The 21,390-nt window shown below is 41.8% G+C and overlaps 1 protein-coding gene across 10 annotated transcripts in view; it reads right to left on the bottom strand.

Moving 5' to 3' along the window:
* EPHA5 (EPH receptor A5) overlaps positions 1-21,390 on the bottom strand; it is a 381,267-nt gene that overhangs the window by 11,850 nt on the left and 348,027 nt on the right. For all 10 annotated transcript variants that reach the window (XM_038759034.1, XM_038759031.1, XM_038759030.1 and 7 more), the window contains 2 exons: positions 17,399-17,548; positions 3,195-3,388 (listed from right to left, as the gene is read on the bottom strand). In XM_038759034.1, coding sequence (XP_038614962.1) covers positions 3,195-3,388; positions 17,399-17,548 — 344 coding nt within the window. The remainder of the gene's footprint in view (positions 1-3,194; positions 3,389-17,398; positions 17,549-21,390) is intronic.

Below are 21,390 nucleotides of genomic sequence, written 5' to 3' on the forward strand. Positions count from 1 at the left end.
TCAGATTTGAACCCTGACCTCTGACTCCAAAGCCCGTGCTCTTTCCACTGAGCCATACTGCTTCTCTAAGAAGTTAAGTGACTTCTTAGAGAAATTAAGGGACTTGCCCAAGGTCACACAGAGGACAGGTGCAGAGCCAGGATTAGAACCCAGGTCTTTCTGACTTCCAGCCCTGTGCTGTATCCACTAGGCAATGCTGGTTCTGGGAAATAACGTCTCCTGTCCTGCAAAAATTTACAGCCACGAGCAATGGGTCAGCTGTGTTTCTGGTCTTTTTTATAGACTTCACGGTACAGCTGGGTTAGGAATAGATTGGGCCTCTAACCTTTCCCGTTCTTTACAACTCCATGGTGAAATTTTCCCGAATATAGACACAGGGTGAGAATGTGGTGAGGCTGAGAGGCAAGGCGGAAAAGGTTAAACAAAACCGAGTACTATCCTCAGAGGATTTATCCATCTTCATTGAAATGCTGTTGATACCTTCATGGCCAAGAGCATTTTTAAAAAGTCACACTGCAGGAACTGTTCCAATTCTCTAAATTCAAATCTGTTTGGGAATGGATGCAGTTGCAGTCACAGGAGGAGTGTTAAGACAATGCTTATAGTTCGGTGCTCAGCGACCATAATCAACGATGTGGACGTTTGGGTCTTTTTATTTGTTTGTTTCTCTACAGAGGTATTGTCTGACTTGGGAGCAGAACTACCCAGAAAAGGAGCAAAAAGTGTTTCAGATTCCACCTGTCTGACAAACACTTTGTGCAGATTTTCTTGGAATGGAATTAGGACTAATTGTTAATAAGATTCATTTTCCAATCGCTGCTTCAGAAAGTTAATGAAGCATAGAAAGTCGCTGAAGATTTATTCCCGCTCTAGATTTAAAATGATACTTCCCCTGATAAACAAATGTTCTGTCTTAGGGCTAATATCGCCTTTTCTTTCAATTGTTTCTCATTTCTAGACTTATGTCACTAGACTGCCTATTCAACCATACTCTTTTTATATGAAAATGAATCTCCTGTAGGAAAGGTAGCAAATAGAATAAATAATGATAATGATATTGATGATAATCCTAATAATAATTGTTAAACGCTCCCTGTGTGCCTAGCACTGTACTAAGCAAAAGAGCAGTTATAGGATCATCAGGTCAGATATAGTCCCAGCCCCATATGGGGCTTGTAGTCTAGGTAAGAGGGAGAACAGATATTGAACCCCCATTTTACAGATGAGGAAACTGAGTCACCGAGAAGTGAAGTGATTTGTCCAAGGTCACACAGCAGGAAAGTGGTGAAGCCGGGATTAGAACCCTGATCCTCTATTCTCGGGGCCATGCTCTTTCCACAAGGCCACATTACTTCTTTAAAGTGAGCCAATTTATTTATAAAAGGTGAACCATGCATTACTGGGAAGAAAAAATCATCCCTTAGCAGATAAAACCGAGGGCACCATAAGAGAGAAAAAAAAAAAACAAACAAACATTTTTCAGAGAACAAAAAAACCAAACAAACATTTTTCAGAGAACAGAAAAAAAAGGCTGAAGTGGATTTACAAGCTCATGAGAAACATGAAAAACTATTCACATTTATCATTTTTCTCTACCAGAGCCATAATTTACCAAGCTTTTCTACTGTTGTACTATGGCACACTGACTCGATTACCAGAAGGGGAGATTTGAGACCTAGTTGAGTACAATTCCTAGGAGTAGCCAAGAAAAGCTTTCAATATTTATAATGTCTGTCAGAAATTAAGGTGATATCTTAGGAGAAAACAATGGTTTCCATTATGCCAAGGTAGATCCGTACAGTTTCTACCTTCCTGGGTGCCAATGATTTTCCCTTGATGGTTGTCTTTATCTTCCTATATCAGGACACAAAGTAAGTCGAAAAATGCAAAGTTTGGGTGATGTTTGTATAAACTATATGAATTTGACCGCATTTCAGGTTTCTGGGAGACCATGGCCCACTTTGAAAATGATTTAAATTGCTTACATGTCTGCCAATTTGAACAAGAAACACAGGGAGATATGAAATCATTATCTGGGACAAAATTAAGTTTGAAGAACTCAGATTAGTGATCAAGATACTCATAAACACAGTGAAAGAATGAACTATGCAACTACTTGTGGCAGGAAAAGAAAAAAGTTAATCTTGAATGTTCGAAGATTGTTTGAAATCCCACTGAAGGCACCAGCAACGGTAGACTGGTCTGTACTAAGCGCTTGAGTGAAGATCAGAGAATACGTAGACATGATTTCTGCCCTCAAGGAGTTTACAAACTAGCAGAGGAGACAGATGCTACAATAAATTATATACAGCAGAAGTAGCCAGGTAATGATTTTGGTTCATTTGTTTATTTTTCATCTAGAAGTTCTGAAGGTAAAGAGTGGGGTGAATAAATGCTTAAAGGGTCCTCAAGTGGAGGTGATATGGTGAAATGGAAAATAGGGTTCCGGGATGAGAGATGAGTCGGCGAAGGCTCCCTGGAGGAGGTCGTATCCATAATCTATTTTGATTGTCTATCCTCTAGACTGTAAACCTCAGTGGGCAGGGAAGATGTCTAGCAACCTTTTGTATTATACTCTTCCAAGCACTCTCTACAGTGCTCTGAAGACAGTAAGCAGTCAATAAATAAGATTGATTGATTAGTTGGTTAATGTGATTTTAAGTGAGTGGTGGAGAAAATCTGGGGAGGAAGCCAAGCTCTTAAATTCACAGAAAGGAATGAGAGAGGGATAGAAGAAAGAGGAAAGCTGAGTCTCTCAGTAACATAAGAAAGCAGCAAGGCCTAGTCCTAACCCAGGTCCTAATCCTGACTCCCCCACTTGTCTGCTGTGTGACCTAGAGCAAGTCACTTCACTTCTCTGTGCCTCTGTTACCTCATCTGTCAAATGGGGATTAAGACTGCGAGACCCATGTGGGACAGGGACTGTGTCCAACCAGATTAGCTTGTATCTACCCCAGGGGTTAGAACAGTGCTTGACACCTAGTAAGCACTTGACAGATACCACCCTTATTATTATATTATCATTAATAAGAACGATATTAGTATTCATATTGTTGTTATGATTCTCAATTCCTCCCCCAGGCAGCATCCCTCTTTCTCTCCCTCCCTCACCATTCCCCATCCTTCCCAGAGCCTTTAATCTTGTCGGAATGAAGTGGGTCCCAAACCTTTCTCAGATCCAGTTTTTTCCCTACCTGCTTGAGGCATTGACCAGTGTCTTCAAGCTGCTGGGATTACGGATGAGCTTGTCCAACATGCTGACTATTTCGTCAAACTTGGGCCTGCTGTTTCGATCCTTCTGCCAGCAATCCAGCATTAGCTGGTAGAGAGCAGCGGGGCAGTCCATGGGGCTTGGCAGACGATAGCCTTCCTCTACAGCTTTAATCACCTGCGTGACACAAACCAAAATATTTTCCAAATGCAAAATACAAAAACCGTAGGAGTTTTTTTTAACCTGAGAGCTCTTCTTCCACTTTGCCTACTATAGTAAAAACTGAAACATTGTATCTTCGAATACTGGAAATAGAGTGTGTGCTTTGAAAAAGATTGATTGTTAACATTGATTGACATCGATATAATACAATAATAGTAATAATTATGATAATAACAACAATAATGATAGAGGTATTTGTTAAACATGTACTGTGTGTCAGGGATTGTTCCAAGTGCTAGGGTAAATGATACAAGTTAATCGGGTAATATTCACAGCCTATCCCACGTGGGATTCACAGGCTAAGCAGGAGGAAGAACAGATATTTGATAGCATTTTTACTGATGAGGAAATTGAGTCACTGAGTCAGTTAAGTGACTTGTCACTTGCCCAAGATCTTTCCCTTCCCATCCCTTCCCTTCCCTTCCCTTCCCTTCCCTCTTCTTCTTTTCTCTCTCTCCATCTTCATTCTTAAAGACTCATATGTTTATATCTACATCAATCTATATGTTAGATGTAGATGTTTATCTCCATAGATATATCTATTTGTCTCTCTTCATATCTGTATCTACACATCCATCCATATATCTATACCATATAACCCTCATACCTATCTGTCTATGCAGACATCGATATTCATTCATTCATTCATTCATTCAGTCGTATTTATTGAGCACTTACTGTGTGCAGAGCACTGTACTAAGCGCTTGGGAAGTACAAGTTGGCAACATATAGAGACGGTCCCTACCCAACAACGGGCTCACAGTCTAGAAGCGGGAGACAGACAACAAAACAAAACATGAGGACAGGTGTCAGGTAATCAGAATGAATAAAAATAAAGCTAGATGCACATTATTAACAAAATAAATAGAATAGTAAATATGTACATGTAAAATAAATAGAGTAATAAGTCTGTACAAACATATACAGGTGCTGTGGGGAGGGGAAGGAGGTAGGGTGGGGGGATGGGGAGGAGGAGAGAGAAAAGGGGGCTCAGTGTGGGAAGGCCTCCTGGAGGAGGTGAGCTCTCAGTAGGGCTTTGAAGGGAGGAATAGAGCTAGCTTGGCAGATGTGTGGAGGGAAGGCATTCCAGGATGTGGGCCAGGGGTAGACGGCGGGATAGGAGAGAACAAGGTACAGTGAGGAGGTTAGCGGCAGAGGAGCGGAGGGTGCGGGTTGAGCTGGAGAAGGACAGAAGGGAGGTGAGGTAGGAGGGGGCGTGGGGATGGACAGCCTTGAAGCGGAGAGTGAGGAGGTTTTGCTTGATGCACAGGTTGACTGGCAGCCACCGGAGATTTTTGAGGAGGAGAGTAACATGCCCAGAGTGTTTCTGCACAAAGATAATCCAGGCAGCAGCGTGAAGTATAGACTGAAGTGGGGAGAGACAGGAGGATGGGAGATCAGATCTATATCATCTATCATCACCTATATCATCTATATCATGATATAGATCTATATCATCTTTCTATACAAATATATCAAGAGATATATGATACAGATATCTGTACAGATTGAGAAATATGTAACGCTCCTGCATCTGAAAAGAAGACACTTGTGATGGAGAAATTCATTCGTGGTTTGAGGGTGACCAAAAAGGCCCATTCACATTTTTGTGTGCTTATATAGCGGTTGACAGTTTTGTTGCTTCAGGCTCTGGCACCGATTTCCTTTGGGCCTCGCTGTTTCACGATCTTTAAAAAGCTTCCTCTCCAATACAGGCACTCCTCACCAGATGGCAACGTGCCACACTCGTCTATTGGCAGCAATAAGTTCAATAAGTGAACACATGGTATAGATTGGGTCTTTTATTTATAGTGGCGCTCCAAAAGGAATCATTTGTAAATTTCACTGTTTCTGTTTATTTCCCTGAATACCTTTGTTAATGGAAAAGTCTGTTAAGGACAGCTGATTTTTAGAAGAGATAAAGCTTTGACTTTATTTCATAAGAAATTTTGGAATGGAAGTGATGGATGTACTGAAGGGTTGAGGCAAGGAAACTGTGCTGCATATCATTTATTAATGCCAGCACAGACTGTTTATCATGTCCATAAATTTCTGCCAGGAATTTCGAATGGCTGCCCTGTATGTGCATTAAGATGCAAAATATATCCAGCCACTGATTTTAAATGCAAACACGCACTAATAAGTCATTTTCTAAAGCTGGGACTATTCATCGAAAACAACGGTAATGCAGGCATCCATTAGGGAGAAGACATAATGGTGATGTGTAAAAGAATCTCAAAATACACAACTGAGTGGTTTGTGCTTTAGAATAGAACAGACGGCGTTTTCTGCCTCTTCTTAACAAGGAATCAAATATTTTCCTTTTGAAATGTTACCAAGGACAAATGATGTTAGGCGAGTTTCCCAACACTTCAGCGAAACAGTTTCCCTTTTAATGAAACCTCTCCACCTTGTTTTTTCCCCCTAATTATCTTGCTCAGAAGGGAACATAGTCGTTCTGACAGATGGAAGGAAATAATTATAATCAGGGCTCAGAAATTATAAGGAAAACACATTCACTAACCCCAGGGACTGATGTTCATCTTAGTTATTTCCCCATTTAGACTCATGACTCCTTTCCCGTGACTCAACTTCATTTCCCTTGTAGGTCCTAAGGACCGAGTTCTTCTCCTTCCGGCAGTTTTCCCATTTTTCTAGGGTCAGCCTTGAGCATGGAATGATCTGGCAGCGTGTGGTATAGACTTTGGAGGAGTCACAGAGTGGTGAAAGGAGGAGCAAAAATAAGCATGTAGACCAGTGGGTTTAAACACTCAGGCCCACTCTCCATCAGCTACTCAACGTTTTGGAGGAAGAGTTGCCCACCGGTGTGTTTCCAGGTGTCTAATGCTTATCTTTCTCTTAAACGACTCTTCGTTCTGGTTCAAACTGAGTTTGCAAGCAGGGTATAAACATTCACCATTTGGTCTCTGGGTTAACAAATCGACTGAGGAAATCCTTATTCTGAGTCTACGGCCAAATGCTAAATCTGTCCACATCACTTACTTTTCAGTGAACTTCCTTCCTATTCTTTTTTCTCCAAATCCACAGAATTCATTTTACAATACAAAGATCTACTGCTGGCTGTCAAAAAACTAAAGTTCCAGGAAATCATGGGAGTCTCCAAGTTATTTTTATTGTTTATATATGGCCGCAGCAAGTTGAACAGTTGTTTGATGGCAGACATTCCACCCACGATAACCTCAAAATACTGTGAGACATAGGAATATACAGTCCTGTAGACAATAAAGACCTATCCCATGAAAGACTACCTCGGTTGTTTTGGGAACAAAAAGCAAGTCATTGAATCTTTAGTTTGTTGACCACAAAACACAGTACTTCCCCGTAACCTTTTACTAACCCATCGATTTCATATGAAATACCATTCCAAAGCTCAGATGTGCAATTCAGACTAAAATGTCTAAAAATCAATGCTCTAAAAATGAATTTTTAAAAAATTCTATAATTTCAGAGCCACGGTTGAAATGATCTTAAACGTACAGGTTAAGGGAATAGCAGCTGCTTAAGACATTTACCACCCAATAAGGCATTTGATCTTGAGAAACTGAAACTGACAATTGGAACTGAACTGGGGTTTGAGTGCCCCACTTGGAGAGGTCTATTAAGAATTCAAGTACTTTCATTACAGGGATGTAGCGTTTGGCACCAAGCTGTATACACTCTTCACCCAACCAACCCTTTTAGTGCTCTGTCTCTAGGCCTTAATTGCCACATGCTGAACCAGAGTCTAAGAGTCAGAAAAGCTGTTGAGGTCTTAGCAGAGCTATTTCATTCATGAGAGGGGAGTAAATTCCCCAAACTTTTGGGAGCCAGATTAAGTCTTTCGGGTCAGCGGAGTGTCACTGAGTAAATGACATTTTCTAGAGCACTGAATGTTTTCTGAGGTATGATAACACCGAGACCCACAAATCACAGGTGTCAACAAGTATATGATGGGTGTTCCGTGGAAGGATGCGACCTGATTATTTGCTAGTTCCAATGAGAACTAAAAGAGGAAAAATTAGCTTATTAAAAGGAAGTAAATAGAATAAGCCTAAGGGAGATTTTGGGGTTATATTAATAGTAACTGTAATCATCAAATACTTATTATGTGCTAAACCCTGAGGAAGAGACAGGGTAATCAGATACAATGTAGTCCTTGCCCCATTCTAGGATCACTTTATAAGAAAGAGAAGAAATTTGGAAACCTTCTTTTTACATATGAGGATACTAAGGCTCTGAGGATATGGAGAAGCAGCGTGGCTCAGTGGAAACAGCACGGGCTTTGGAGTCAGAGGTCATGGGTTCAAATCCTGCCTCCACCACATGTCAGTTGTGTGACTTTGGGTAACTTACTTCACTTCTCTGTGCCTCAGTTACCTCATCTGTAAAATGGGGATTAAGACTGTGAGCACCTCATGGGGCAACCTGATCACCTTGTTACCTCCCCAGCGCTTAGAACAGGGCTTTGCACATAGTCAGCGCTTAATAAATGCCATTATTATTATTATTATTATTAAGGCCTAGTGAAGTGAAAAGACTTGTTCAAGGTCACACAGCAGGCCAGTGTTGGATTCAGAGAAGCAGCGTGGCTCAGTGGAAAGAACCCAGGCTTTGGAGTCAGAGGTCAGGGGTTCAAATCCCCACTCCGCCACTTGTCAGCTGTGTGACTTGGGGCAAGTCACTTCACTTCTCTGTGCCTCAGTTCCCTCATCTGTAAAATTCATTCATTCATTTAATCATATTTATTGAGCACTTACTGTGTGCAGAGCACTGTACTCAGTGCTTGGGAAGTACAAGCTGGCAACTTATAGAGACGGTCCCTACCCAACAGCAGGCTCACAGTCTAGAAGATGGGGATTAAGACTGTGAGCCCCACATGGGACAACCTAATCACCTTGTATCCCCCCAGTGCTTAGAACAGTGCTTTGCACATAATAAGCGCTTAACAAATATCATCATCATCATCATCATCATCATTCAGGACTTGAACCTAGGTCTTCTGAATTCCAATCTCTGCTTTTTCCATTAGGCGACATTGCCTCTCGGTATGGAATAAAATTCTACAAAGGTTAGGTCATGTCCATCCTTGGATATGTGATGGAAAGAATGCACTACACAATCTGCCCTGGATTTTATTTTTTTAACGGTACTTGTTAAGCATTTACTATGTACCAGACACTGGGGTAGATACAAGCTAATCAGGTAGGACACAGTTCCTGTCACACATACAGTTTACGGTGTTAGTCCCCATTTTACAGATAATAATAATAATAATAAGAATAATAATAGCATTTATTAAGTGCTTACTGTGTGCAAAGCACTGTTCTAAGAGCTGGGGAGGTTACAAGGCGATCAGGTTGTCCCACGGGGGGCTCACAGTCTTCATCCCCATTTTACAGATAAGGGAACTGAGGCTCAGAGAAGTGAAGTGACTTGCCCAAAGTCACACAGCTGACAATTGGCAGAGCCGGGATTTGAACCCCTGACCTCAGACTCCAGGGCCCGGGCTCTTTCCACTGAGCCACGCTGCTTCTCTGTGTGATACTTGAGGCACAGAGAGGTTACATCACTTGCTTAAGGTCTCACACACACAACAAACAACTGGCAGATCCCGGATTAGAACCCAGGTCTTAATAGACCTTTAGATCCTACATTCCACCACCCTCCTCACCTTCAAAACCCCCCTAAAATTGATTTCTCCTCCAAGAGGTCTTCCCTGACAAAGCCCTCATTTCCTGTGCTCACTCTCCCCCCTGTATCGCCTATGCTCTTAACTGTGTACCCCTTGCTAAGCACCGGGGTGGATACAAGCAACTTGAATTGGACACAGTCCCTGTCCCACATGAGGCTCACAGTCTCAATCCCCATTTTACAGATGAGGGAACTGAGGCACAGAGAAATGAAGTGACTTGCCCAAGGTCACACAGCAAACAAGTGGCAGAGCTGGGATTAGAACCCATGACTTCCATGACCCATGACCTCCAATGGCTACCGATCAATCTGCGCATCAGGCAGAAACTCCTCACCCTGGGCTTCAAGGCTGTCCATCACCTCGCCCCCTCCTACCTCACCTCCCTTCTCTCCTTCTACTGCCCAGCCCGCACCCTCCGCTCCTCCACCACTAATCTCCTCACTGTACCTCGCTCTCGCCTGTCCCGCCATCGACCCCCGGCCCACGTCATCCCCCGGGCCTGGAATGCCCTCCCTCTGCCCATCCGCCAAGCTAGCTCTCTTCCTCCCTTCAAGGCCCTGCTGAGAGCTCACCTCCTCCAGGAGGCCTTCCCAGACTGAGCCCCTTCTTTCCTCTCCCCCTCGTCCCCCTCTCCATCCCCCCGTCTTACCTCCTTCCCTTCCCCACAGCACCTGTATATATGTATATATGGTTGTACATATTTATTACTCTATTTATTTATTTTACTTGTACATTTCTATCCTACTTATTTTATTTTGTTGGTATGTTTGGTTCTGTTCTCTGTCTCCCCCTTTTAGACTGTGAGCCCACTGTTGGGTAGGGACTGTCTCTATGTGATGCCAATTTGTACTTCCCAAGCGCTTAGTACAGTGCTCTGCACATAGTAAGCTCTCAATAAATATGATTGATTGATTGATTGATTGATTGACTTCCCAGACCCCTGCTCTATCCACTCTGGCCATAAATCCCACAATCTAAGAAAGAGGCAGAGAAGCAGCAGTCATTCAATCATATTTTTGAGCACTTACTGTGTGCACAGCACTGTACTAAATACTTAGAAAGTACAATTTGGCACCAGATAGAGACAATCCCTACCCAACAACAGGCTTGGCCTAGTACATAGAGCATGGGTCTGCGATTCAGAAGGACCTGGGTTCTAGTCCTGTCTCCAACCCTTATCTTCTGTGTGACTTAAGGTAAGTCACTTAACTTCTCTCTACCTCAGTTGCTTCATCTCTAAAATGGGGATTAAGATCGTGAGCCCTATGGGAGAGAGGCACTGTGTCCAACCTGATTTTGCTTGTATCTACCCCAGCTGAACAAATACCACAATTATCATTGCTATTATAATAATAATAATTATCATTACTATTATTATTATTCCCCAGTGTCACACAGCAGGCTAGTGGCAGAGTGAGATTAATAATAATGATGATAATGATGGCATTTATTAAGTGCTTACTATGTGCAAAGCACTGGTCTAAGTGCTGGGGAGGTTACAAGGTGATCAGGTTGTTCCACGTGGGATCACAGTCTTCATCCTCATTTTACAGATGAGGGAACTGAGGCCCAGAGAAGTTAAGTGACTTACCCAAAGTCACACAGCAGACAATTGGCGGAGTCAGGATTTGAACCCATGACCTCTGACTCCAAAGCCCGGGCTCTTTCCACTGAGCCTCGCTGTTTTTCTGATTAGAACTTGGATCTCTTGCTTTCCACTCTCATTCCTTTATCCACTAAGCCACACTGCCTGTCAGATTTCCTTTATAGATACAGAGGGTCAGGGGAATGTTCCTGAGGTAATGGAAATAATTAACAGCAGAGAAGGAATGACACATAAAAGTCAGATGCCTAAAAACCTTGGGGTGGAAGGTGATCGGGGTATATTGTAGCTGGACATTTTATTACAAATGAAGTTGTGGGGAGACATAACACTCCCGGCTTTCTAACTCCTTATGGTGTCTATGAGAGTTTAGAACACTTGAAGAAATCACTGAAGTTCCTCAGAGGGAAAAGAGCAAAGAAAAGAGCAATAGGACCTACAGCAGACAAGCTGGCATCAGTCCAGAAAATTTGAAATCTATTTGAGGCGCTGTAATGGGCTGTGCAATTTCTTGGCATTGATGCCCAAATCAATAACGTTAACTCAATTGAGAGAATCCTGCCTCTTCTGGTGATACATAACAAATGGAATTAAAAAAACGTAATGCAAAGATATTCCCTTCTTTACCTGTGTGGAAAAGCAACCGTGGCATTAGTGAGTTGGGGTAGGGAAGTGGGATGATTGAGATCTCAGATTCCCAGACTGAGCCCCCTCCTTCCTCTCCCTCTCCTCCCGCTCTCCGTCCCCCCCCCCGCCGCCTTACCTCCTTCCCTTCCCCACAGCACCTGTATATATGTACATATCTTTGTACGTATTTATTACTCTATTTATTTATTTATTTTACTTGTACATATTTATTCTACTTATTTTATTTTGTTAATATGTTTGTTTTTGTTCTCTGTCTCCCCCTTCTAGACAGTGAGCCCACTGTTGGGTAGGGACCATCTCTATATGCTGCCAACTTGTACTTTCCAAGCGCTTAGTACAGTGCTCTGCACACAGTAAGTGCTCAATAAATACGACTGAATGAATGAATGAATCTCCAGAAAAAAGGGAAAAAGGCACAGGTCACCTGATTTTCCTTTTTGACAGATCCATAGCTCTTCCTGTAACCTTGCTAGTGGTCACTAACGGCCATCCTAAACTGGACAAGGCATCTCTGGTGACACTGAAAGCTTGACACTATGTACAATCTGTCATTTAGTGGCGTTTTAGGTGCCACTTTTTTTTTTTAATGGTATTTGTTAAGTGCTTACCAAGTGCCAGGCACTGTACTAAGCGCTGAGATAGGTACAAGCTAATCAGGATGGACACAGTTCCTGTCCCACGTGGGACTCACAGTCTTAACCCCCATTTCGCAGATGAGGTAACTGAGGCACAGAGAAGTGAAATGACTTGACCAAGGTCACACAGCAGACTAGTGGAAGAGTCAGGATTAGAACTCAGGTCTGTTTGAGTCCCAGGCCCATGCTCTATCCACTAAGCCACTCTGCATCTGCCAGTATGGGAATTGTGTATGGTCCTTTAGCATTATTCCCTGAGGATTTCCTGAATTCTCCAGTTGCTCCAGAAGTCTTACATGCTCTCCCTGGCCAGATGGTGCAGAGAAGGCCTCATTGCAAAAATGCAGAAGAGGACATCAAATAACCGGTGCTGTATTCAAAACACCAAGGAACAGACCACCTGAACACTGGACAAATTACCACTTTAAAGCTCAGTTTCCAGGGACAGGTCATTGACACAAGCCGAGAGGGAGAGTTGTTGATTATTTTTTTAAAGTTTTGATTTTTTTTTCAAAATAAGTAATAGTGATAACACTAATGGTGGCATTTGTTAAGTGCTCACTATGTGCCAGGCACTGAGATAAATGCAAGACTATCAGATCAGACACATGGGGCTTAGGGTATGAAGGAGGGAGAACAGCTATTTCATTCCCATTTCACAGATGAGGAAACTGAGGCACAGAGGCGTTTAGTGCCTTGTCCAATTGGCAGTCCTGGGCTGCTTCCACTAGATGATGCCATTTCTCCAATACAGATTGCTAAGCACGTTCAACTGTTCAATTTATCTCTACTTCCAGGTTTTGCACATCTTCCTGACCTCTGGGAACCAAACTGGGTCAATAGTGCAGGTATCACTCCCCACCCTAAATCAAGGAACAATCCCTAATGACTTTCCTAATTAGTGACATGGCCACTAGGCAAACAACTGGGACATTATTTGATGAGAAAAGTAGATAGCTAAGCCCCCTCTCTACCCCTCCCCTTCTAGACTGTGAGCCCATTTTTGGGTAGGGATTGTCTCTTATTTGTTGCTGAGTTGTACTTTCCCAGCTCTTGGTACAGTGCTCTGCACAGAGGAAACGCTCAATAAATGCGATCGATTGAATTAACGAAGGGAGATGATACTGCCCTTGGCACTTCATCCCACCCACACTTCCATTTACCTCTTCTACCTGAACCACAGGCCAACCACACAACCCAACTGAGCATTGTGTTAATTCTCCTTCTGCAGAAGTGGGTGGAAATGGTGTGTGTTGCCTCACAGGGCTCCCTTCCTGCCAGTTCTGTACACATGCACCTAGTCAGTTGTATTTATTGAGCATTTACTATGTGCAGAGCAGTGTACTAAGCGCTTGGAAGAGTACACTACAATAATAAGTGCTAAGTTAAGCACTTAGCACAGTGCCCTGCACACAGTAAGCGCTCAATAAATACGATTGATTGAATGAATAAATAATAAACTGACACATTCCTTGCCCACGACAAGCTTATACATTCTATTATATAAGCGTTAGCCCATATAGATATCCACCTTCTCTATCCATGTTAATTTCTTAGATTTATTGCTTACTCTTTGAGCACCAACTGAGACGGGAACTGCATACCCATCCTATTTAGCTTGTCTCTACCCCAGCGCTTATTCGAGTGTTCAGCTCAAAATAACTGTGAGCTAGGCGTGGGTAGGGATTGTCTCTATTTCTTCCTGAATTGTACTTTAAAAGTAATAATAATGATGGTATTTGTTAAGTGCTTATTATGTGCCAAGCACTGTTCTAGGTGCCGGGGTAGACACAAGGTAATCAAGTTGTCCCCTGTAGGGCTCACAATCTTACTCCCCATTGTACAGATGAGGTAACTGAGGCACAGAGAAGTTAAGTGACTTGCCCATGGTCGCATGGCAGACAAGTGGCAGAGCCGGGATTAGAACTCACAACCTGACACCCAAGCCCATCCTATTTTCACTAAGCCACACTGCTTCTCTACCTTCCAAGTGCTTAGTACAGTGTTCTGCACACAGTAAGCATTCAATAAATGATTGAATAAACGAATGAATGAATAGCTGCTTTACAAAAATTAATTGTATTAGCGTTATTATTGTTGTTATTGTTATTATTATTATAGTATTTTCAAGTGCTTACTATGTACCAAGCACCGTTTTAAGCACTGGGGTAGATGCAAAGTAATCAGGTTGTCCCCTGTGAGGCTCACAATCATAATCCCCATTTTACAGATGTGGTAACTGAGGCACAGAGCAGTTAAGTGGCTTGCCCAAGGTCACACAGCAGACAAGTTGCAGAGCTGGGACTGGAACCCATGACCTCTGGCTCCCAAGTTCACACTCTTTCCACTAAGCCACAGTACTTCTATTGTTGTTATTCTATGTTCAGGGTGGCTTAGTGGAAAGAGCATGGGCTTGGGAGTAAGAGGTCTAAGTTCTAATTCCAGCTTCACCATATCAGCTGCATGACTTTGGGCAAGTCATTTAACTTCTCTGTGCCTCAGTGACCTCATCTGTAAAATGGGGATGAAGACTGTGAACCCCACGTGGGACAACCTGATTACCTTGTATCTACCCCAGTGCTTAGAACAGCGCTTGGCACATAGTAAGCGCTTAACAGATACCAATATTATCATTATTATTATTAGACTGTACGTTCTTTATGGGCAAGGATCATGTCTACCAAATCGTTTGTACTGTACTCTCCGTAGCAGTTAGTACAGTGCTCTGCACACAGTAAGCACTCAATAAATAATAAATAAATATGATTGATTGAATGAATGAATGAATGAATGAATAACACCATTGATTGGTTGACTCTCTCTTGAATTTGTTTATTTCAGTCTGTCATGTCTAATGGATTGCAAGTTTCCTGGGGGCAAGGATCAGCCCACTAATTTAATTGTTCTCTCTCAAACTCTCTGTGCAGTGCTCAGCACATAGTAGGAATTTAGGGTGGTTTTTCTAATTGATTTTTATAATTCCATTTTTAACAGTAATGTAACATTTTCATGGCATCTAAACACCACTGGAATCAGATAGCATCTGGAGTGCAGAAAACCAGGGACACTGGTTTGAAGCTGCCGAAATAATAAATTACCATTTCCCGCTTCTTCTGAAAGAACTGTTCCCTACTCATGACCTTTACATATGTTAACATCTCCAACTTTCTTGAATAGAAGTTTGGCGTGATTAACCTAGATCTGGTTCAGCGATCCAACTGGAAATTGAATGTTGAAGAGCAATGAGATTGAAAAGCATTGAAAAGACAAGTGAAGTGCAATGTTGAGGACAGAGTGTTAAAAGCTGGCAATTCTGAGAGGGTTATAATTGCCTAATGCCTAATGGGTGAACCCGGAACTGTCTAATCGGTTAATCTTAAATGACCAAAATGCCCAGACCTCAATTATTGTTCTGGGCTGTTTTCTTGCATTGTTCTCTGGGATTACAGTGACCTCTTCTCGTGAGCCTTGAGAGTTAGTGAGGGAAAGCCAAATTCAAAACTCATACGAACTCACACTTACATTTTCTTTAGAATCATAATCCTATACTTGGGGAGATTTCACCCTCATGAAGGAAACTGGTGGTCTGGACTGGAAACTGAATTTGTTTTTAGTGCTTGACGCATAGTAAGTGCTGAGAAATATCATCATTAATATTAGCGTTAACTTTCTATATTTCCCTTCAGGGGCATCTATGCACTTGGATCTATACCCTTTAAGCACTTGATATTCACCCCACCCTCAGGCCCACAGCACTTACGCACACATCTATAATTTACTTTAATATCTCCCTCCCCCTCTAGACTGTAAGCTTGTTGATAATAATAATAATAATAATAATAATGACATTTATTAAGTGCCTACTATTTGCCAAGCACTGTTCTAAGTGCTGGGGAGGTTACAAGGTGATCAGGTTGTTCCACACACAGTCTTCATCCCCATTTTACAGATGAGGTAACTGAGGCACAGAGAAATGAAGTGACTTGCCCAAAGTCACACAGCTGTCAATTGGCGGAGCCAGGATTTGAACCCATGACCTCTGACTCCAAAGCCCGGACTCTTTCCCCTGAGCCACTCTGTTTCTTGTTATGGGTAAAGAATGTACCTATCAACTTGGTTGTATCATACTTTCCCAAGCACTTAGTTCAGTGCTTTACACTCAGTGAGAGCTCAACAAATACTATTAATTGACATATTTTTCTAGGTGATTTCTGCTGAAGACAGACAAACCCAAACATGTGCATCCACACACACACACACACACACGAAGAAGGGAAAGGAAGGAAAAACAAGGAGAGCAAAGAGAAAAAATGAGGTGAAATGGGAGTGAGAGGAGAAAGAACAGAGTAAAGAAAAGAGAGGAGAAAAGACAGACCAAGCGATAATAATTACGGTGCCTGGTAAATGCTTGTTATATGCGATATGCTGTACTAAGCGCTGGGGTAGATACAAACTAATTTAGTCAAAACTAGTCTTTTTACCACACGGAGCTCACAGTGTGTGGGACAGAAGTGTATGTGGTATTGCGTTATCGATCAGTCAATAGTATTTATTGAGCATCTACTCATTATTATTATATTTGTCAAGGGCTTATTATATGTCAAGAACTAATCAGGTTGGACGCTGTCCCTGTCCTGCATGGGACTCACAGTCTAATTAGGGGAGGGAGTCTGAGCATTGAATCCCCATTTTACGTATGAGGAAGCTGAATCAAAGGGAAGTGAAATGACTCTCCTGGGTTATATCACACGCGACTGGCAGAGCTGGGATTAGAGCCCAGGTCTTCTGATTCCCAGGCCCACGCTTTCTCCACTAGTCTGAAACTACCCAATTGGTCACCAGACTTCCACTGAACCATTATCAATTGCATTTCTTCAAAAAAAAATGCTTCTCAACTTTTCTTTCCCCCCGCAGGGAAAATGCTTATGATCGTGATCTTACAGTTTTTCATTTCTTGAACTTGAAGTGATAATAAAGCATTACTCTAGGTCCTTACCTCTTTAGCATTTACTGGCATGAAGGACCCTAATCCACTGAGCATTGGATTTGTACGGTGCATTAGTTTCCTGTCACAAAACTATGCAATTTCAATTATCCTTTCAGCATTCATCCTTAAAGAGCCCTTCCTTCAGACCCTGACAGGTGTTGAATGAAACATCACTCGAGTTTGCAGCTCGACAAGGGACTGAGCTATTACATAAAACAAATGTACTTTCTTTGCCCAAAGCCAGAATAGAAGATGCTGGAGCCGAGGAAAACTACAACAAAAATCAGTGAGAAAGCTAAGTATTTCACTGGATCCCGAAAATAGTGGTCATTTTTCAAGAAGGATTCTACTTCTGGTAGTAGATTAGCTTGTGGGGTAGCAGTTGGAGGGGAGTACTTACATCTTGATTGGTCATCTCCCAATATGGCCTCTCCCCGTAAGACACCACTTCCCACATCACTATTCCGTAACTCCAGACATCACTGGCCGAGGTGAACTTGCGAAAGGCGATAGCTTCGGGAGCCGTCCATCGGATGGGTATCTTGCCTCCCTACAATGAAAAGCCAAAAGAGGAAGAGAAAGAAGATAAATAAATAAAAGAACACCCCTCACGTTACTCAAATCTGTCTAGGGATATTCTTTTTCCACTTGAAAGATGCCAAAAAGAGATGTTGAATTGAATGTTTGACAGCCTGCAAGTTATTTCCCCATACCTCTGCCCAAAAGAACTTACAGACTGACTAATTTACTGTCCTGGAAGACTGTTGTTTAAATTCTGTTTGACTGTAGAACTCATACAGAATCCACATCTCAATTATACTACTCTATAAAGGTGAAATAAGGAGCGGAATAGCAGACAGTCAAGCAAATTGATCAGGTAAGCATTCAGGAGTTTCTCTACCAGAAAAAAGTAGGGGAAAATTTACACTCAAACTCTATGGGAAATTTTGTTCATCCCAGGGCTGTAAATAGAACTTCTAGAGGGTTGAGAAACTTCCCTACCCCTACGTACTCAGAAACAATGGCTGGGGGAAACGGGAAGATCCATGGGGCAGAGCCTGTGTCTACCAGTCTTCATATTCTCCCAGGTGTTTTGTACAGTACTATGTACACAGTAAGCCCTCAATAAGTACATTTGACTGATTGGAAGGTAAGATAAATGAGAATCATTAAATCACCTTCTTCTTGTATGGGTCTAATCTTCTGGTTTGATATATTCGGCATGTGTGTGTGACTCAGATAATCTTACTAAGTGAATAAAGAACCCACCATGTCATCAAGCCTGTGATTTGTTTGCATGGTGATTGCAGTTACATATTTTTCTTGGAGGTCACAAATAATATTTTGATCATTTAGTCTGGCTAAAGGAGGGCGATTTTTCTGACCATTCTTCAGAGCAGTGGACCTATGTATAGACTCTTGTCTGGAAAAGCATATCATTTGGAAGAGAAGAATAGGCATTACAGATTTTTTTTTTTCCTTGGGAAGAAATAAACCCTTCACAAACACAGTAGGTCAGAATGAAGAGACTTTTTTCCTTACCAAGTTCTGGAAAAATCAGCCTTTTTAAAAAAAAAACGTAAGTAGTATGCAGTGAATGCAATTTAATTAAAGTAAGCCTATGTTTTTGCTTTTTTTCCAAGAATGCCAACACCCAGTTTTTTTTCATTTTCATTATCTATGTTTGAGCTTTGGATCTGCTCTGGTTGAGAATCAGTTTTGTTGAATCCCTGGATTTCTCTGCTTATCCTCTAAGCAAATCAAGATGTCTCCTAACCTAAACCATCTTACCCAGCTTGATGTACATGACAGCAAGACTGTCTACTCTTTCTTCAGGTTAAATGGTATATATCGACTTTAGCTTTCAGATACTCTAGGTGATGACAAACTCTCTGATGTCTTGAGATTCTCCTGAGTATGTATTCACAAAGGGCCTTGGGGAATCAAATGAAAGAGAGAAGATTCTGCATGAAACACAAAAACCTGCACATATTGTTTTACTATTTATGTCAGGAACTGGAATTTTTCCTAGTGGCAACAGATCTGATCTTTGGCAGTTTGGCTTTTTGAGGACTCCCCAGTAAATTCTCATCAAAGAGGAGTTGGAATTCATTCATTCAGTCAGTCAGTCATATTTACTGAGCACTTACAGTGAGCAGAGAACGGTACTAAGCGCTTGGGAGAATACACTGTAACAATAACCAGCCACATTCCCTGGCCATGCCGAGCTTACAATATAAAGGACAACCTTACAGTCTGGTGGGATAAGCTTGAAGGATCACTGGTGTCTACAAGTCTATTCTGCTTCAAATAGCAGGCTCACTGTTTTGACAAAATAAAGCCTTGTTTGAACTTCTTGGGGTGCGGAATCCCACAAAGGGAATCCTATTATCTGGGAATCCTCAAATTAATCAATTGTTTTTCTTGAGTGCTTATTGTATATAGAGCAATGTACTAAATTCTCTTAAATGACATAAATAACATGGTAACTGTAAACCTCAAGATTTTGTCTGAGCTTGCAACACTGGAGATGCAGGATAACTTTCCTCTTTGTTTGCCAAAAGAATAAAAGCCCTATTGAAAGGGAGGTAAGCAATGAGGTCCTGTCCTTACTATCAATCCACATCTCTAAGGAATAGCCTGTACACCCCAAATGGGTCTGTATAAAATTACTGCAAAAATGTTCCTCAACTGAGTCTGCCCCGAAGCCATTTTGTCATGAAAAATGGATCTCAAAATTTCCATTGAAGAGGTATAGCAGCATAAAACTCCTCGAAAAGCAGTGCGGTGAATCATATGAAATTTCATAATCTCTCAGCTTTGTTTTCCCTCTGGAGTCCCTATGAAATCTACTAGGTGCTTGCCTGTTTTTAAATCAGCTCAAAAATCACAAATATCTGTTTACACAGAGAAATGTATGGTTGTGTATGAATTTCAATGCTATTAGATGAAAGGCTGTTGACTCCAGGCTCATTTTGGGTAGGGAACATGTCTACTGACTCTATCATATTGTGCTTTCCTAAGTGCTTAGTACAATACTCTGCACACAGTAAGTGCTCAATAAATATGATTGATTGATTGACACCACCGTTTCCAGTTAGTTGACCCAGGAAGTGGTTTATAGCAATTGAAAACAATGGAGCCCTTAGTAAACTGTGGGGGGAAAAAGAAAGTATCACATTGAGATTAATTGGGAGGTGGTGAACTTTAGATATCTGAAGGTCTTTTGAATTGACTTTCAGAGATCCACCTGAAAAGAGGCCTGCTTTGCAAATAGCATGTGATCCTGGTACAGAAAGAAGATCAGCCTGATTACAACGACCAATCATATTTATTTAGTGATTACTATATGCAGAGTACTGTACTAAATGTTTGTGAGAGTACAACGCAACAGAATTAGCAGACACATTCCCTACCCATAATAGGTTTACAGGCTAGAGATTACATGTTCAGAACAAACCTGCAGTCTGTTTACAAGTGAAACCCAATCTCTCCAGGAATATACTGTATTCATCTTGTCAAATAACCTTTGAAATAGGATATTTGACAGCTTAAATATGCCTGGGGTACTAAAGGAAACAACAGATACTCATGAATTATTGTACATAGGTCTTTCATAGGTTCATAGTTTCTTTTATCTAGTTCTGTATGGAATTTTTACTTTTCAACATGACTGGATTGGAGTTTTGGAATGAAGACAGAGAAGCAGCGTGGCTCAGTGGAAAGTGCACGGGCTTTGGAGTCTCAGGTCATGGGTTCAAATGCCGGCTCTGACACTTGTCAGCTGTGTGACTTTGGGCAAGTCACTTAACTTCTCTGGGCCTCAGTTACCTCATCTGTAAAATGAGGATTAAGACTGTGAGCCCCCCGCGGGACAACCTGATCACCTTGTAACCTCCAGAGCTTAGAACAGTCCTTTGCACATAGTAAGCACTTAATAAATGCCATAAAAAAGACATACTTTATATTGAAACTGCTTTTACATCTGACAAGTGATTCCCTCACTTTTGAAGTCCTTCTGAAATCACCTCTTCTCTAGGAATCCCTCCCCAGTTACTTCTAACCTCTACAACCTCTCTTGCATCTACTGCCACTTTAGCATTTCAACAGTGTGGCTCAGTGGAAAGAGCCCAAGCTTTGGAGTCACAGGTCATGGGTTCAAATCCCAGCTCTGCTACTTGTCAGCTGTGTGACTTTGGGCAAGTCACTTCACTTCTCTGTGCCTCAATTACCTCATCTGTCAAATGGGGATTAAGACTCTGAGCCCCACCTGGGACAACCTGATCACCTTGTAACCTCCCCAGTGCTTAGAACAGTGCTTTGCACATAGTAAGTGCTTAATAAATTCCATTATTATTATTATTATTTCCTTGTCAATTAACCATTTCATAT

This window comes from Tachyglossus aculeatus, chromosome 17, assembly GCF_015852505.1.
Source record: "Tachyglossus aculeatus isolate mTacAcu1 chromosome 17, mTacAcu1.pri, whole genome shotgun sequence".
In the NCBI taxonomy this organism is placed as follows: domain Eukaryota; kingdom Metazoa; phylum Chordata; class Mammalia; order Monotremata; family Tachyglossidae; genus Tachyglossus; species Tachyglossus aculeatus.